The sequence below is a fragment of the Chiroxiphia lanceolata genome, chromosome 3, assembly GCF_009829145.1.
Source record: "Chiroxiphia lanceolata isolate bChiLan1 chromosome 3, bChiLan1.pri, whole genome shotgun sequence".
In the NCBI taxonomy this organism is placed as follows: Eukaryota; Metazoa; Chordata; class Aves; order Passeriformes; family Pipridae; genus Chiroxiphia; species Chiroxiphia lanceolata.
The window spans coordinates 15712480-15731360 of NC_045639.1; the positions used below are offsets into that span (position 1 = coordinate 15712480).

General features: G+C 42.4%; 1 protein-coding gene across 1 annotated transcript in view; it reads right to left on the reverse strand.

Moving 5' to 3' along the window:
- The window catches only part of ALK (ALK receptor tyrosine kinase), a 310706-nt gene that overhangs the window by 17389 nt on the left and 274436 nt on the right, over nt 1-18881 (reverse strand). Inside the window, exons 12-21 of the mRNA XM_032684037.1 lie at nt 18244-18406; nt 13686-13836; nt 11112-11243; nt 10108-10252; nt 9195-9257; nt 7494-7592; nt 6384-6536; nt 5096-5194; nt 3169-3355; nt 898-988 (exon numbers count right to left, since the gene is read on the reverse strand). Of these exons, the coding sequence (XP_032539928.1) occupies nt 898-988; nt 3169-3355; nt 5096-5194; nt 6384-6536; nt 7494-7592; nt 9195-9257; nt 10108-10252; nt 11112-11243; nt 13686-13836; nt 18244-18406 (1283 nt within the window). The remainder of the gene's footprint in view (nt 1-897; nt 989-3168; nt 3356-5095; nt 5195-6383; nt 6537-7493; nt 7593-9194; nt 9258-10107; nt 10253-11111; nt 11244-13685; nt 13837-18243; nt 18407-18881) is intronic.

Below are 18881 nucleotides of genomic sequence, written 5' to 3' on the forward strand. Positions count from 1 at the left end.
GACAAGCAGAAGATACTTAAGCTTACAGATGTAGAACACCTGGCACTAACATTGTCTGCAGCAATCCTTGTTTCTATAAAAGCAACCTTACTCTAACATAACAGCTAGACCATTGCTAAACTAGACTGTGAAGCTTTTGAAAGGTAAATATCAGAACACACAGCCCATCAACACCACTGTCATCCTCCTCCCAGCAAAGGAAATAGCCCAGAGTGCACAGGGAAGTGTTCTGTATATGGGATTCTGCTGTATAGAGAATGAGGAATGAGACCACAGTTCCTGAGCTCCCTGCAGTTCAATGCTCCTACCTTCCAGCAAGATTGTGAACTCTAACCAGCAGGACTGTGCTGCTATGTAACCTCTAGGAGAAAACAAGCCAGTTAAGTTGTAGAAGGCCCAGAGAACCCTATCAGGATCTCTTAGGATTTAGCTTCACATCCAATGCATATCCATCCTGTAAGGGAGTGCTGAGATCCCAGGAAAACCAGTCATCTCCTACTTGCAGAGTCTTTGATGTATGTGCCAGCTGCTTTTGGCCCTATAAAGACTTTTGGCCTCTGACTCACAAGGCTCTGGACAGATTACCACACCAGGTGTAGAATGGGGAGGATGGACAGAGTGGATTTAGTTCTCATAACTGCAATCTGCTGTAGCTCAGTGGGAAATCTTTGCCTGTTTACTACTTACAGACCTCTTTTAATAGTTTCACATGCCCATATGCTACAAGCTGTACCATTGCTGTGATGGATTAAGTGTTGCAACAGAGCAGCAACCTTTCTAGCCACATCCTTCAGTACTTAGAGCAAAGCTTCATTCATCTTCAATTTTATAATGCATTGGGACTCTTGGGTGAAAGGTGCATGAAACCATCATGATAACTCATACACTGTCACTTACTTTCACAGCCACCTGCAAGGGAGTGGGGTCGCTGGGGATCCCTGTCACCTGACCTTCATATACCTCACCAAAGGCTCCGTGGCCCAAACCCCTGGACAGACCAGAGAAGACAAGAAGGTTTTACTACAGAGAACAGACATCATAACACTGTGGACACAGCTCACAGAACGGGCTCACAATTTTCATGGCAGTGAAACAGGGAGAACTGGATATTGACACTATGCAGGGGACCAGACCTTGATGTGATCTTTCCTGGACCTACAATGTATTTAATTGGTAGGGAAAGCAATCCTTGGAAGCGAACAGTCCCCAGTGAAATCGAGCTGCTGGCACTGCAGCATGTAATGGAGAGCACTCTTCTATGGCTTTGGTGTCAGTGCTCTAGCGGTGGGTGCTCCAAAACAGGTCAATAAAGATAGGACTTAAGTCTAGGTGTTTACAAACCCTAAATACATTAACAGTTCCCATAATGTTTCTGCATCACCATTAAACAAAACATTGAACAAGAAACTAGGAGGTAACAATGATTCTCAAAAGTCCTGAATTCTAAACCAAATGTCTTTTCCTGATTTATTGTGTGATTCTGGGCAAGTACCTTAGCCAATAAATGGTGATGATAGTGCTTTGTAAAGCACTCAGCTCTAGGAATTCATGCTGAAATTGTTTCTAGCACTGATCACATTACAAAATTTACAGTTCTATTTTGAATAAGATTACAAGAGAAAGAGAAGGGAATGAAAGCAATCAAACAATAGGTCCTGTTCCGGGTCCTTGTGATACAGATTTTGCAAACCTGTCTATTCAGTCTTCACTCTCTTAATGTTAAGTCAACTGGTAGTTATTCCACATTGGTGGTGTGACATAACAACCCAGGAAACCATGGTAGAGAATGAGGCTTCATCCCAGATCCCGAGTCCCTCTTAACCCTGCATGGACTGCACATTGGACAGTAGTATTTCGAGCCTCTGAGAGACATTCCTGCATCTCAGTCCAGGTGAAAGGCTCTCAATAAAGCTCTCTCCTACAGCACACACTCTCCTGTTAGAGCCAGGTCTGGCCTGGGAGCTGCATTGATTACGTCCTCTGAAGTATAGGTGGACTGTTTTTCCATGGGCTGTTGCCCTCCTGTCCATCTGAACAGACTAGAACAATCTGCTCTGCTGTTGCCTAAGCTCTGTCTAATAATTTTGCCAGGATAAAGACCAGTCTAGGCAGTGAAACCACAGTGAGGGCTTGTGTTGCCTGTGACTCAGCCACTTCATTTAATAAAATTTTGTAGATATCAGATTGAGACACTATTCTTGGCTCTTCCTGACAACTTATTACCAATTAAGGGTAGAAAACAGATGTCTACAGTTCATAACTCACCCTCCTTCCAAAAAGTCTACCTTCCCTTCCCTTATCAATTCCTGGCTGTATCCTCTGCTATCTGCAGCTCACCACAGCTCAAAAATCCTTTCAAAGACTAAGTGACAAAGGAAGCAGCAGCACAAGGCACACTGGAAACTTCCAGTTGCAGTCTAGAAAGACGTGCAGGTAAGGGGAAATAAGATAAGAGACAGCAAAACTTCGGACTGCAAAGACTGCTCTGAGCATCAACTTTTTTAGCACCTTAAGCTCCCTAGTTTTCCAAGTTCTCCTGCTTCCACTTGGCTTTTTCTATAAAACTGCACGGTATCAGGGTCATGTCACATTCACAAGTGCCCTGCAGTAGAACAAAGTGTGTAAGAACTCCAAATTTTCAAGTTTTTCTTAGGAGACCTTTTTGAGCTTTCCAGAAGTTCCTATCTAGACACTACTATCCTCCTGGTTTTATATTCCTGCCTTTTTAATACTGTCTAGCGTTTTCAACCCATTGTTTTCCCTGATACTGTACTTAAGGATGTCATTGTCTACACCAAAGATCCCATTAAAGACTTTATAAAGGAGTCTCCTGCAAGCCTCAGCCTTCCCAGCATTTCATCAGTTCATTCTGGAAATGCGCCATTCACTGCACTGTCTGTAAAAGACATATCTGAACTGCTGGTGATGACTATTCAGTTCTCCTCATAGTCCCAGGAGATTAACACTACACCTCTAAAAGTTCAGCTGCCAAAATCTAGGCCCTTCCACACGAGCCCAACTACTGCAACTACTGAAAAGGGGTACGTGACTAAAAGTGCTTAAGGATTTGTATGCGCCTGCACAGAGACGTGCGTTCGCACCTCTCTGAGAGAGTCAGTCCACGTGAGTGTGTAGAGTGAAGGATGGGGAAGGCAACAATGAATTTACCGGATGAGGGAGATGTTTTTTCGAGGCACCTCTTTAAGGTCACTAATGGATGTGGTCTTTCCTGCAAAGCAGTAGTTGGGGTTGTAGTCTGTCATTATAGTGGAGGTGCGCAGCTTGCTCAGTTTATATTCTGGGCTCTGTAACTCCATCTGCATGGCTTGCAGCTCCTGGTGCTTCCGACGGTACACTAAACATGGAGAACACAGTCAACCAGAGACACAGACTGACTTTGGAACAGGACAGCAGCCGTGCAGCCAGCACATCTCGCTAGAACTGGTTGTTGTATGGCCAGATTTCAGGGAATGAAACCAGACAGGGACACTGTCACATTTCTGTACATCAAATAATTACAGACAGAAAATGGAATCTGAAGATACCAAAGGAACCTCTGATTTACACATCCTATGAAGAAACAGGCTTGCTAGTGAACCGTTTTGAAGAAGTAAATTTAATTTCACTTGCAGAGACCTTAGATTTCGCAGTTCTGTGGATTTTGTTCTTCTCTATTTAGTTTAACTGGACATTCCAAACACGAGTCCAGTTCCAAACTTGAGGGAGCTGGGGTATAACCAACTTTCCTAAATCACGCAGAAGTGACTAAAGTCTGAAATGAATTATTGCGTCATATTCTTCAAAATGGATAGACCAAGCTGTTTGCTCAGAATAACACATTGTACACAAAAAATAGCTCATTCTTCAAAACTTCTTCTGTTTCTAAACAACAGAATTGGACTGCATTTGAAATCAGTTTATGCTGGTGTTATATTCCTTGCATCACTTCACTGATACTTCTGCTGTGTCATTAGGATCCACATCTTGAAAGACAATATCCTGTGGATATTCCTTGAAATAGTAATTGATATTACAGGACTTTTTCCAAAGCAAGATGACAATCATGAGCAGGTTAAATCACTATTGATTTCTGTGGGAGCTGGACTGAGCCCAGAGACTGTGACGGTAATGGCTACTGCATCTTCTCCAGGAGATATTGCTCAGGGGAAGAATTTAAGGGGTAAACATGCACTCGCAAAGGCAGATGGATGTAATGACCTATCCACAAACCCTTCCTGTCCTCCATTTTCCTCCTCATTGCCTTTGCTTTGATTTTTTAAATCGCTGCTCTTTCCTGAGATGGAAATGATAGACTAGTTGGATGGAAAGAGGATTACTGTTCCGCTCCTGAGAAGTATTTAGTAATTGTAAAAAGTACTGTCAGGCCAGAAATCATACATGTAGGACCATGTGTGTGCAACTGATAACTCCTGAAATCCTTAAAACTGAAACAGCTGCGCAAATCTAATTTAATAGTTGCCATTTGCTGCTCTAGGTACATCCCTCTCCTCCCCCAGACTATATACACTGTGTGGACAAAGAAAGGTGGCAAAGCTGAGGTTTGTATCCCTGGCTGCTTTGCATTGATTCAAACCCATTCTGCTTGCACCGAATGCAGGTGAGCGATTGTTCAAAATAAGAACATGAAAGGGTGAAAAATACCTTTCAGAATTTCAAATAAAAATGCCAAGAATACCCGCATCCTACTAAGTAGCAGTTTGTAAAAGGGGAACTTATGTGAGAGTTGTACATTAAGAGGCAAAATGTGTATGTAGGCACACAAATAAAGAAGCTTTTAGGCATCGAACAGCAGCAGATCTCACAAAATCAGAAGCAGCTGTGTTCTGGCAGCTTTACAGTACAACAGAAACAATAATGTCTCTTTCGAGATGCAGTCAGTAACTGAAGCCTCCTCAAATCGGTCATTGTGGTTAGAAACAACAACTGAAATCTGAAGCTAAGGCGTGTGTGTGGGAAGGTGTTATTAAATACAGCAGTAGCTAAAAACCTGAATCCTTTTGCCTCCCAGGACCCAATTATCCATGGCTCAGATCCAGCCCTCATATGAAAATATCTTTTGCAGAGAAACACTCACCTATCATGATTCCCGAAAAAGCCAACATTAAAACAGCCACCAGTGCTGAAGTCAGTACAGACAAGACCAAGGAGAGAGGGAGATGAACCACTGGCTCAGCTGTAACAGAGGAAGGAGAAGAAGGAATTACATATTTGAAATGATCTTCCAGGAGCCACTTTTTTGCCTTTTTTTTTTTTTTTTTTGCTATTCCTTCCATTTACTCATCTGCTGCTCCTATAGTGTAGAAGCAACCTCTGGCATGATCAGTTCACAGGATCTATGACTTCTCATACCTCATTGTTTCACATTCCTCAATTAATATAAACCCATTAAAACAGATGGTTTGCTATCAATGAATTAACATGTGAACTCCCTGGGTATCAAAACAAGACCATAAAAACCAGGGGCAGGAGGTTGGGGAGGTGGAAAGAACATTACATTGCCAGGGTTAAAGTGCTCCTGTCAATGCCAAATCACAGAGAAAGCAGAAGGAGGACTGCAATATATCATCTCCTAAATGCATCTAATCCAGGCAGAAAAAACTGATAACAGTTAGTGCAGTGCAAGGTATTCCATAGCTGCATCCTCATTTGGGATCACACTATCAAGGTTTATTTCACCTTGACAAAATGGCCATGCGTTTTACCCGTCTTACAGATAGAAATGGTAAAAACACAGAACAATTTTCCCATGCCAGTGACAAATCTGAAATCAGGATCCCAAAAGCCTGGAGTCACTGCTCTAACTGCTGTGCAAGAATATGGGGCAAACCTAGTAATGGAGCTCTGACCATTTAGTTTGTCAAGACAGGCAAGTACAGGCACGTCTTTAGTTTTCCTTAGAGAGATCTCACACAGAATTTCTTACGGATTCTGCGCCTGCACCTTAAATGCCCAAATCCACAGGAATTATATTTTCCTTCACCTTGCACATTGTTTTTGTTCTTAAGAGAACTGGCCTGGAATCTAACTTTAGCTGGAAAATTCCTTCACTTTCATGATTTCAGAGCAGAATGTGAGCACCAGCGCAACCAAGCAAAAAATTCGTCTCTCCACAGATCTGCCCAGTATGTCAAACATACTGTAGAGCAAAACAGTAATGCTGCTCAGTGTACCAGTCCTCAGCAATCATGCTGCTATATCCTAGCAAAATAACACTGCAGCAGGAAAGAAGGAAACATTCAACAGAAGTCAGGTTTAAGAAAGACTAGATTAAACACTTTCAGGATGTCTTACAGTTCAAACTACAGCATTTGGCCATGCGCTTTCTGTTTCACATGCTAGCAGTACGCCACACACCTACTTACCTATGCAAGACACACCATCCTCAGCCAACTCTGTGCCTGGCTCACAAAAGCAAATGACTTTTTGACTCTCATGATCAACATGGCATTCGTCCATCTCACAGTGACTGCAGTTAAGATGCAGCCTAATATCCACCTCTCCATGCCCCTCTGTCACTAGGGAGTGGATGAAGAAGCTGAGTTAATTACTGTAAAGACCATTCTTACAATTCCCTTGGGCCTTGACAGAAACAGGGGACATGGTGGTTGCTGTTGCATGATGTGGCAGGGTGGGCCCCATCTAAGAAACCAGTTTCTCCTCACCTTTCCTCACTAACAAAATAACATGTGACAGCTAAAAGCCTCATTGCAGTTGAGGTTTCCCTGGCTCTCTTTGAGCAGACAGTCCTACCAGGTTAGCAACGAAGTTGCTGCCAAGGCTAAGCGGACCTGCCCTGGCAGCGGTCCTTGGGGCTCACCATTTTCTTTCCTGGCCTTTACTCGTTTCAAGATCAAGCACTGCAATGTTTTCAAAACTTTCTGGCTGAATCTACCAGGCCAGAGTGCATTTGTATTTGAAAATACTTCCGGTTATTCTAAAGCAAACATATTTTTTTTAACAAGTAGATATTTTTTTGTGTGTTTCACGAACACATCACAAACATATTAATGACATTGACTTCTGGGCAAACACAAGTTGGAGTGGCAGTATTCATCACTCCCATGGACTGCTGAGCAGCAACGCAATGTTTTCTCTAGAAACAACCTGGCCTAACTTGGATACTTTGCTGAGGGATGCTCTAAGGACCTTGCTTGTTAGTGAATCGTCAGGTGTTTTGCCTGTTTCTTTCCTAACGTATCTGAATTATGAGGTTCTGTTACCACTTTCCTTGCCCAAAATTATTCTACAGGCTGGTAGACTATACTGTTGGGGGTGTTTCCTAATAGCCTTGATGTTCTCTCTACCTGCTTTCTTCCTACTTCTGTCTATTCTCCATTGTACTTTGCTATCTTTCTGCCTCCTCACGTCCATGACACTAAACTGCACCCAAAGGACTGTAAACTGTCCTACAGAAGCAAACTATTTCTAAAATGAAATAAGCCCACTAGAAAACTTCTGAACAATATGAATACCTTTAAGTGCTGGAGTATATAAAGTACCAATTGGATTAATAAAGGACACACCATCCTCCCCATCCATCTCTGGGTCATTGTCCACTGCAGCATTGCCACCTATGTCAAACCAGAAGTTACCTTAACAGTCTGAGGCTCAATGGCAATGAAATACAAATAAACATTGCAACATGCATGATTTCAGCATATTTAGGGATGCATCCAAATGAGAAAAGAGAAACATTAAGGTATGTAATATATAGGGAATATTTAGCGAGTTGTTGCATGAACCACTGGATTTATTTTTAGAACTTCAATTTAATAACAGTAGTTTCGACAATCAATTTATTAGCTCTGTTTTGGGCAGACTGTTGCAAACTAAGGTGTAAACTTCATCTTTAACCATTTGGATGCTGTGAAACATATAAGCCCTTCTTAAAATTTATGCAGCCAAGAAACTGGAAAACACCAGTATTCAAGGGCTAAATTCAGTACCCTTGCTGACTGAGGTATTTAGTACATCAGCAGAGGGAATGAATAACTTGCTATCCCTCCTCTCCTTTGCACCCTGAATGCAGGGCAGCCCACCAGGAGTGGGGACTGAAGGAATTTTTGTTGCTCATTTGTGCTTGAGCATATAGAACATATCTGAAGAAAAGTATGGGCAATGCATAAAAAATATTAGAAGCACAGTACAAGCCATATACTCTGTATTACAAGCATGCAAAGATTCCCCCACCCCACCCAAAAAAAAAAGTTTTCCTCTTTAATTGTCTTCAGCAAAATTAAAAGTGTCATGTAAGGCATTCTGTTGGAAAAAGAAGCATTACACAGTAACATTGGTACAAAACATGCACTTAATCATTTAAACTCACTACTTCCTCTGAGGATTTCTAGCCTACCAAATACTTAATTTAAGCTGTGGAGAACCAGGGGTTAAAGAGTCCACCACAGTGCAGATGGCTGAAGAAACTATGTGGCCCAGGAGACTTTGGGTTAGTAGAGATCTTGAATCTGGCCCACACCAGTTGTAATCAACATAATGCCATCTGACAGCTGTCCTGAGACCCGCAGCACATGAAATTAGCTCCTTGTTGACTGAAGTCAACACCACTGTTGTTATTAAGAGGGGTCCTGGCTGGCAGCCTGAACCTCTGCCCCCAGAGACACCTGTGCAGGACCAAGGCCCACCCACAGCAGGGCAGGGTAGAAGCTGCATCTTTCCCCTGGCATAAAGTCTGGCTGCCAGTCTCCGGGACCAAAGTCCTCCAAACACAGGTGCTGGCAATGGGAGCACGTAGCCTACGGCTCCTCCTTCTTCAGCACTGTCACCCCAACATGAAAGGCTCAAGAATCACAGCAGGGTCTTAACATTACATATTGCAGAGTGCAAAGCCAGGATTACAGCTGAAGGACTGACATCTGGCTGTTTGCTCAAAGACTAAATGCCATACGTTCACCTAGTGCTAAAAAGGCAACACACAGACATACTATTACATAACAGTTAAATATGCTAGCTACAGGAGAATTATCTATCAGCATTTTGCTGATCATTAGCACTAAAGGAGGGGAAGGGACACCTTGAACACGAAGCCACTTTACCTATATATCCTCCGCCTCCTCCACCTGAGGAGCACCCCCCTCCACCCCCTCCGAAACCCCCTCTTGTCTCCCACCCCCACTTCTTCATGGCCTGGGGGCAGGATCTTCCTCCAGTAGCACCTTCCAGCAAGGATTTTCCTGACCACAGGAAGGAAGTGTTATCATTCCAGCCACCTCCACCACCTGCAGTTGAGAGAAGAGAAATGGCACAGGTAGGGGTTATTTTTTGTGTAAAAAACACTGCAAGGATCTGCAGAACAAGCACCTACTCAAAGCACTTCAGCTGAAAGTGAGAATCTCATGCCTTGGTTAGAAGAGGGGATGTGCTTGCTACACAGTGCTACGGTGACCTTTCTGTAGGGCTTTTGCCATGTTAACCATCTGTGCCTCTTTTCACCTACCATACAATGACAAATATTTTCTACAGAAAATATAAAAAGATATTCTTGCCTAGTCTCCAACCACTTATTTCTGGTTTAAAGAGCCTTCCCCTTCTCTTCGAAAAAAATACTTTTGAAAAAAAACCTGTGTCAGTTCTGAAGTGGAACAAAAGGAATTTAGTGAAAGGGGTGTGAAAACATGTCCCAGCCCGCTCTCCATACAACATACTCACCAGTGACTCACTTTCAGCTCTGCTGGTTGTTCAGTCCAAGGTCTCTTCACAGAGACTTCTAGCCAGGGTGCAATTATGCTCTTTCTGCATAAGCCAGGGAAACTGTGAGTATGTCTACGCAGCACAAAACAGTGCAGGGAGCAGGATGGCCACATTGGTGCTGCAAACTCCCACATCAAAAATTCAAACAACTTTGTTTATGAGAGGTATTTTGGGAGAATTGCTATGGCTATACAATCTCTTATACCCTTATTTATGCCAAGTATCCAGCACTGTGGGTACTTCCTATTTGCATCTCTTATGATTCTATGTTCCCCTGAACTGTGTTTCTATGAGTTTTGCCTCACCTCCTTGTGAGGAGGAATCTGGGAGTGCCATATATTCTCAAAGGTTTTCTTAAAAAGAAAAAACTTTCCTTACCTGCAGCTCCTGAATTTCCATTCAGCCCTGGAATAGAGGAATCATTCTCCAGCCTTTCTGGATGAAATGTGTCCTTTTTGGCCCTGTAGGCCCTGCCACCACCTCCTGCTGCAATTATTAAGGGGACTGGTTCTCCATTCTCCATCTTAACAAATTCAGAAATAAAGGCAGTGTTCAAGCTGAGTCAGGTATGTACATAAAAGTTCAGCCACACAGTAGTTACTGCACGTTGCACCAAGCAGGCATCTAGGACTGCTCAGCACTACAAATTATCATTGCATTTTTTATGCACCCATATCCAGAAGATTAATGCATAGCACTAGTCCTCCCAAGTTCTGCAACAGGGAACAGTGGCATCAGCAGCTCTATGGATTGTACCTGCTCAGCTGATGGCTCTTAGAAACCCTGTAATGTTACTGTGTGATGACTCTCATCAAATGAATCACTGCTCTATACAGTGCAGTATAATGTCTCCTCTGGCAAAGGACTGCCTGAAACCAGTGTCTGGAATGAGTACTGTCTCAGCTAGCACATGACAAAAAAGATCAGTGATCCTTAGCTATAGGGTTGCCAACAGAAAACACACAGGCTATCCTCTACTTTTCTTGTCATTGCACTGTAGAGTCCAAATGTATAGCTGAAGCCTTATGTTCTACTATGACACAGTTGAATAAAGTCCTGGAGAATTTGCCCTTTGCTGTAGAATTATGCTTCAGCATCTCAGTTTCTGTTGAAAAACATCCCGCTCAAACCCCATGTTTGCAAAGGAAATTCCAAGCCACTGAAGCAAGTGTGGCCATACTGCACATCAGTTTGAAGGAGTGTGAAGGGCCAGCTCAGATCACTACAGCTATCAGCTGGAAATTAAGAATACTCAGAGGTCACTTTGTGTCCCCCTTCCCTGACGCGTACAAAGGATTTTCAGATGTTTCAGGCCGCAATACTTGAGGCCAGTGGCAGGATGTGTTCATGCTGAAGGTGTATGGTGGACTATGTTTCCATACCTTAAATATGTAAGTGGCACCACCCCCGCCTCCACCTCCTCCTGCCCATTCATTGACACTTCTGTTCACACGTATCTCTTCTTCGATCACATTGTTCTCTCCAATGCAGACTTTCTGTATAACATCATTAGTCTGCAAATAGAAGACCAGGTCTGAATGAAATCTCCATGTCCTTGTACATTCTGGAGCCTCAGGGATGCTTCACCCTCCCAAAGCAAGAAATTGTCCTCCAGTGAAACTACGTAAGCAGAACCAACTGAATGCTCTCCTAGAAGAATCTCGCTTTGGGCTTCGACCTCCGTCAGAAGAATTTGTTGCCATTTTTAATAGAATTATTTTGAATCAAGCTCGGTGCTGACATCTAATACCATGTACAACAGCTCCACAAACTTTTAATGTATAAAATAGAGCAGAATTTGCTGCTAATATTTCCTAGCATTACCTGTTTGCATTTCACAAGTGGGGGGAACAGAGTAACAGCAATGCTGTGACTTGTTCCATGTCACACAACAGCCAAATGGCAGAGACATAGAGAGAACATAGAGTTTCTTCATTTCATTTCCAGTGGGCCAAGCAACCAATGTGTATTTATCCAGAACTAAGATTTGTTGGTGGCTCACATACCAGAGCTAACTTTTACCTAGGCAGTCATAGGATGGACACTAGCAATGAGCTCAAAATAGAACAGCCACCCAATATTTATCTGGACTTCCAAGCAAGTTTTGATGTTGATCTGATGCTTATGCTGCAGCAGCAATTTTACTGTAATTACCAGTTCAAAGCCAACCAAAACAGCAGCAATCCCACGTTTGATTGCAATGTTCACCTCATGTTAATGAAAATACCTCTCTAAAAAGGCTTCATATTTCTTACTAGCACTTTTTCCTCCTCCATCAATTATCACCAAACAATGAACTTTCTATATTAGGCAAATCACTGGATTCACTAATTGATTTCAAACACAACATTAAACCATAATTTATAAGTACTTCAGGATTATGATCTAACTATTGTTTTGGTTTTAAACTGGAACACCAAAGTGCATGACGAGTAGGACTCTGCTGTAAGCATTTTCAAGTTGCAAACTTTGCTTCTAAGCTTATTTTACCTTACAGGTTTTATGTCAGTAGCACTATCTTGTTATATTGCACACAGAACTTATTAACCAAAAACACTTTTAGGGAAAAATGCATAAACAGTTGTTAGAGTAGAATTGACCTTCTGTTTCCTTCTATTTTCATGCATGTGGTTCCTTTTGGAAGAGGAACCTGATAAAAGCATCCTCAAATTACAAATTATTCTGCTGACCACAAAATGTGTCCTAGGTTGTGCCAGAGAATGAATAGCATCCATTTTGTGCATGCAGACTTGCCTATGGAACTAAACAGTCCTCCTTTCCCTATTTTTCCTTCTCCTTAATTGATTTGGTGTTGGGTGGGAATGATTAATAAAACGACAAAGTCAATGACCCAAAGGAACCACTAGATTACAAAAAAAATAATCCTTCATGGCAAAGACATAACTGATTACAATCCAATCTAGTAAAAGTCCCCTCTACAAGTCAATGCAATCTCTTTGCTTCAATGAAAGAATTACATTAGCACTCAATAAATTCTCACTAAGATTACAGTGGCCTGCAATTTAATGAGTCCATATATTACACTCAGCTGGAATGTCCTACTTATAGACGTTAGATGGAAGTTTGAGTTAGGGAATTTCTCATTTCAAAAAGGCTTTCTATTAATGGTTTGTTTGCAGATATGTGTAATTCTAGTTTTAACATTATTTACTTCAGCAGCTGGCCTTGAGAACCCCTCTTTCTTGTCTACATCCTTCAACCTTTCTCTGCTGTAACAGACTGCTAAGCTTTCATCTCTTGGATGTCAGCCATTAACAGCTGAGAAACTCACAGCATGTAAATTCAAGCCTGCAGGTGAAATTTCATCAGATCATGCTTAGTTTCCTCTACAAGAATCTCCTATTCCCTCTTCCTCCAAAGAATACTAAACAATTAACAGATTATTGTGCATGTGAACAGTGGAAGTTGCACCTTTCTGTCAAGACATTTGCAGCAAGGATTGGTTAGTAACACAAAAATCAGGACTGACCCAGCAGTGACTGATTTGTCTCTCCTATTCCCACACAGAGAATAAGCAAACAGGCCCTGTGAAGTGGGTGTCTCCAGAGTTGCAGAGGACTATGACAATGGCAGGGCTGGCCTCAACAGCAGAACAAGGGCAAAGCCCTGTGAAGGCAACCTTGAAGACTGATCTCCAGAGAAAAGGAAGGCAGGGTTGTCTTTTCTCTCCAAAAAACCACACAGATGGTTTGAGATATGCAGATCAGTCAGGAACCTGTAGTGTATTATCAATAGGGCCCAAATGTTGAAGAGGAAGTGAACACAGTGGCACGGTACTTCATCTTTTCACACTCATGTTTTCCCAGTAAAACTGTACCTATTCCTTGAACCATATAACCCAAGCCCCTTGAGGACAACATTATTCTATGTGAACAGACAAAACTCCATGGACTGGTAGAAGAGACTAAGGCAAAACACAAAGGCCAATCACTTACACTAGGACAAGCATCTTCTCCTTGCTGTCCCACCAAGATATACAAAGTATCATCCTTCTGGAGGTCAAAAATTCCCAACACAGACACACCGTGGGACCGCATCATGGTGTTCTTCCCTCCTTTCCCACCAGCAGCTCCATAGCCTGAGATGCTGCAGGAAAAAAACAAAACAAGAGCCTGGTGCCTGAGTTGTTCCAGACAGGTGGAAGGGAGCACAAACCAATTCTGGGCACTGAGAGTTTTGCACACCTGAACACAGTGTCACAGAGCCATGCCCTGAAGACCTGACATTCTAAATAGATCTAAACCCAAAGCTTGAAGACCGAGGTTTTCTGCTCTACGTGGATCGGTGAACTTGGGTAGCTACAAAACAGATTCTTTCACATGATTCTTGGGCAAACACTGCTCAGGACAGAGGGAGCAAGTCCTTATGTTTCCGACTTTAATATATGAAACACATCTTGTTTCCCAGAAGGCACATCCTTGAGAGGTTTGCAGCAAGAAACAGAAAGAACAGAAGCAGGAGAACTACTGAAAACAGGACATATGGCTAAAGAGAACATTAGGCATGAGATTGACAAAGGGAGATTTGAGAAAGCAGACAGTATAACTGGTCCTGGTAGCATGGACCATGTGGAAAACAGCTCTCTTTTTCCCAGGACCAGAGGAATACAGAAGAGTAGATGGAGATGACACTACCTGCAGAAAACAAAGAAGGCAAAAGTCCCCTGGCTAAACTCACGGTCACCAGGAATGTCTTACTGTCTCCAGCCAGGAGTGGACAGGTTGCGTACAGGCTGCTCTGGGATTTTTATTTCAAGCAGTCAGGATTCGGAGGTGCTTGCTGTTGTTGAGGTACCCAAAGATTTGGCTGTACCGCAATATTGCTCAGCTCCTCCTTCTTCCTTTCTAGCAATTTACATACTTGAAGTGGCTTTTAACAGAGGATTTCAAAGCACTTTATAACAGTCATGATAAAACACACATCTCTGCTGAAACGAAATACAGTTATTCAGCTTTCTGAGCAAGTGAGTGATGGCGCAGCAAACTCATTTTAGATCTGAAATAAGTAGGTGATTCTCCACTGGCATTAGTAGGTTTGCAGCTATTTCTGTGAGAGCAAAAGTCCACCTGGAGCATGAAACCAGTGACTGCAGGACTGAGAACACAAAACTTCTTCTTGGCTTCCTACCAGTCACAGTTTAGGTGCTCTGCTTTAGCACATCCTCTCCTTTAGCACCTGGCTGGTCTTTGCCCAGCACAGTCCTCTGTGCAAACAGGCCACAAGCAGAGCGAACCAGCAGTGCCCATTGTGAGTGAGGACCCTGAACAGGTTGGGCAGCCAGCTCACTTCCAGCCAGCAACTTGTCTTGATGATTAGCAGGAGGAGCTCACCTTGTGACACTGCTCTGAGGTAGCCAGCATGGAGCAGTCCTGATGTTGAAAAACTGTGGAGCAACAAGTGTCTCATAAAGCATATTAGATCCTTGCAATGTGATATGATTATGTTCATGCCACTGCTGATAACCAGAGCAATCAGTCCTTAGTAAGGCTGTACTGGAGCCAGCAAAAAAAGTGATGGACACAGCACTGGGCCACCCTGAACAGATGCTGCATGAATCTGAAGACCGAGCTGATTTGCTGTAGAATTTTGTAATGGCTAATGATGTGCACTACCAGGCACAGCAAGCTGGCAGGGCTAATTGGCTGCAAGTAGGGGCCATATTTTTCTGTGTAAGAACAGATTTTACACACAAGCAATGATGTCAGGAAGTTCAGGAGAACCCAGTTTGGCCTCATTCAAAGTCTGCAGACAAATAAAAAACAGTAGATTGAGGTGACTGTCATTCACTATTCAAAATGGGTGTCACTATTTAAAGAGACAGGTTATCTTCAAACTTTAACACGACCCCTTTCATTAGGCACAACTTTCATTTACAGGAGGAATCCATTTAACCATATTGGCCCTGAAGAAAGACTTGGAGCACCCTGAGTAGATACACTAAGAACACCTCCCACTGTCTTCCTCCTTTTCTTTTACTATAACACTTGTAGGAACTGAAAAAGAAAATCACACCCTTAGGGATCAGGATGAGCAGAGTGCACTGGCTGTGCAAACCAGGGCTAGAGAAAAACATCCACCATAACATCTAGGTTATGGAAACACTGGAGCTAGTTTTCAGAGTATGAGAACATGCAGTGCCTAGGCTGGCTGACTTAGAAGGACAACTTTTTGCACTCCACTGGGCTGTGTTCTTGTGCCACTTTACAAGAAGGGACCATAGAAAAGAGAGGACAGTGGAAGTGACAACAAATAGGTCACTGAGCAAAATGAGCCAGAGACTCTTCCTTTAAAAATGGAAAGAAGTCGGATAATGGATGATAACAAGTAATTTATTACAGTTCGCGTCTCTCATACTTGATCATAGGCCTAGATGACAAGACGTTCTGAATCCTTAGAATTCCTTCTGAAGACTTTAGAAGGAAATCTGAAAGGAAAAATACTCTTATAGAGTGTCTACCTTTATTGTTACATAATGTGCAGTCCCATGTGAGCAAACCAGAGCACGTAAGACTCCAGTTTTCAAATGTGGGTACTACAGTGTGTGGCAGTCTATCCAGACCCTCATAGATGGTGGGGTTTTCTGGGTGTGGTTGGCTTGTGCTAGTAGAGTTTTACGCACAGGTGAGCTGCCTGTATTTTAATAACACGTATTCTGCCTCATGCTCACAAAATCAATATCCTTTTTATGCAATTTTTTAATGGAATTATCAGGAGTGTACATTACACAGTGTAAAACACACTGATATGGCATAACAGCAGCTTTCTTAAGAGCCCAGCAGCCAGCTGGAGGATTTATCTCCAGGTCAGGTATATCAGCAACACTATCAGGCTGACTTACAGGACCCACACTGCAGCAGGCCTGCAGGGGAGAGCTAAATACAGGCAGTGAGTCCAGACTCTGGGAAGTCCTAAAATTGATATTGCAACTTGACATTTTCCTAGGGCTATGCTATACTGGGGGACTCTGCTGCCCCTTCAGCAGACCAGAATCAGGAAGATGTCAAGTTAATTTAAGCCCACAATTGCCTCTTTCTTTCCCCAGGCTGTGAATTTTCTACTATAGCCTTAAGAGGTGCAGAAGAGAAATGTCAGCCATTTATATATATATGTTACACATGACATTATACATCTATTATCTATACAGAACCTCAAAGTCTGTTAGGTCATTTATAGGACTTAAATAGACAGATCCTCCCTGCAGGGCCCCTGGTTTGTATTGTGTAGCAAAAATCAGTCTACAGTTGCATGGCAATTCTGGCTCTTCTTGGACTCTGATATTAAAGAAATGACAATGCTGTAAGTTTATTGCCTGTTCTCTTTTGGGCTGTACTTTAAAATCGTATTTACTGAATGCTGGTCCTGAAAAATTCTGTTCACCTCAGGCATCTCATTGTTGATAGCTGGGTAAAATATCATTAATGCTTTTTTCATTACCATCAATCCTTGTGGTAATAGGCACTCAGGCAGAACTTATGCCTAGCCTAGCAAGTTTCTCAAAACTGCTTTGCACTAGACCTCTGTTAGAGACTGACATCTAGCCTCAATATTAACATTCTTTTTCAACAAAAAGAAAAAGATGGGACCAGTAAATTTTAATTGAAATTTGTTCAAAGCCTTCAGTGGAATGTTCTGCTTTGAAATCCATAATACCATCATTGCTTTCAATATGGAATGTTGCATAAAAACCTACCACTAGACAGTCACTGATTCAAAATGAGAGTTCTGCTTTACAAACTGATGCATGTAATGGCTTCATGTTACCATTCAGATAGAGTAAACTACAATTCGATTGTACTTCTTTCCCCAGCAAGAGCAAAGAGAAAAAAATGATTGGTGAAAATCTGATTAAGTAGCATTGAACCGTATCTGATCATCTCTCTTGGAAAATAACTCCACTGAGGGATTTAAGCATTAGAACCCTCAGTATCACACAGCCTACCTTTTAGGTGGCTGGCTTCCAAAATCAATTTTACAGTGGTAAGCCAGGCTTACAGGCTCAACTTGCCATGTCTAGATTCAAAAAAGTGAAGATGCTGAGCAGAGGTTGATGCAAGCTGTTCCTTATGAAACACTGACATATGATTGTGCCTCCTATGCCAGGTGAAGAGTGGGAAAAACTCATTTTGATCCCAGAGTTCAATGAATGACATATAGGATACATATTCCTCTTTGTCTGTGGAGGTCAAAATGCTTCATTTTCAGCTACTGATACAGCTCTCACAACCTGTAACCATTTAGGCTAAAGATGTGCCTGCCTCAGATAGTTGCGTCTCTTTCTTTTCTTCTCTCTTTCATCAAAAAAGTTGCATCTTCCAGAGAACAAATCTGAGACTGGAGACATTGGAAAACACAGGATCAAGGAGAAGTAAAACCCCCAGTACTTCTGGCCAAACCTCTGAAGGCAACACTTCATAAATATCCAGTATGTATCTGCAGCTTGGGTAAGTTTCAAACACAAAGATACACCACGACAATCAGAGAGGGTTTCCTTACCTGTATGTGTTGGTAGCTGGTACTCTCCAGATCTGAATGCCTTGGAGAATCCCTTCAGCTCCTACAGTCACACTGAGCTTGGAGTTCCTGTAGGCATCATTGCATTGGCTTTGTGTGGGGCCATAGGGACCACTGGCACCACATGTTGTAAATAACCAGTGTTCTGAAATGAGGACACATACAAAGCATGATCCCAACATCCAAACGTTAAGGAGCTGTTCTGCTCTTTATTCACTTTGCTTGCTGGACCAAGGCAAGAACCACCCCTCCTCAAAACTCCTGTGCAAGGGTCCTCTACAGTTTTTGCCACTGTTACTTGTTTTATATGGGTATTTACATACTTATTTCACTTACTTTTCCAATCCTTCTGCAGTGGGTGGCAGTATAAAGTCTTAAAATTCTTAGATAGCAAACGGAAGAATTTCCCTCTCCTCCTTTGCCTCAAATGAACCCCCCAAAAAAACCCCAAAACAACAGGTAAGAGGGTACCTAAGGAAACAAGGTCTAGAAGTTACTAAAGCAAAATGTTTCAGTAGCTCTGATATCAACAGTCTCGCACCAGAAGATACTTATCCTTGCAAAAAAACACCCCAAACCCAAAGCAAAATCTTACACTAAATGGAAGATGAGAGACTCAT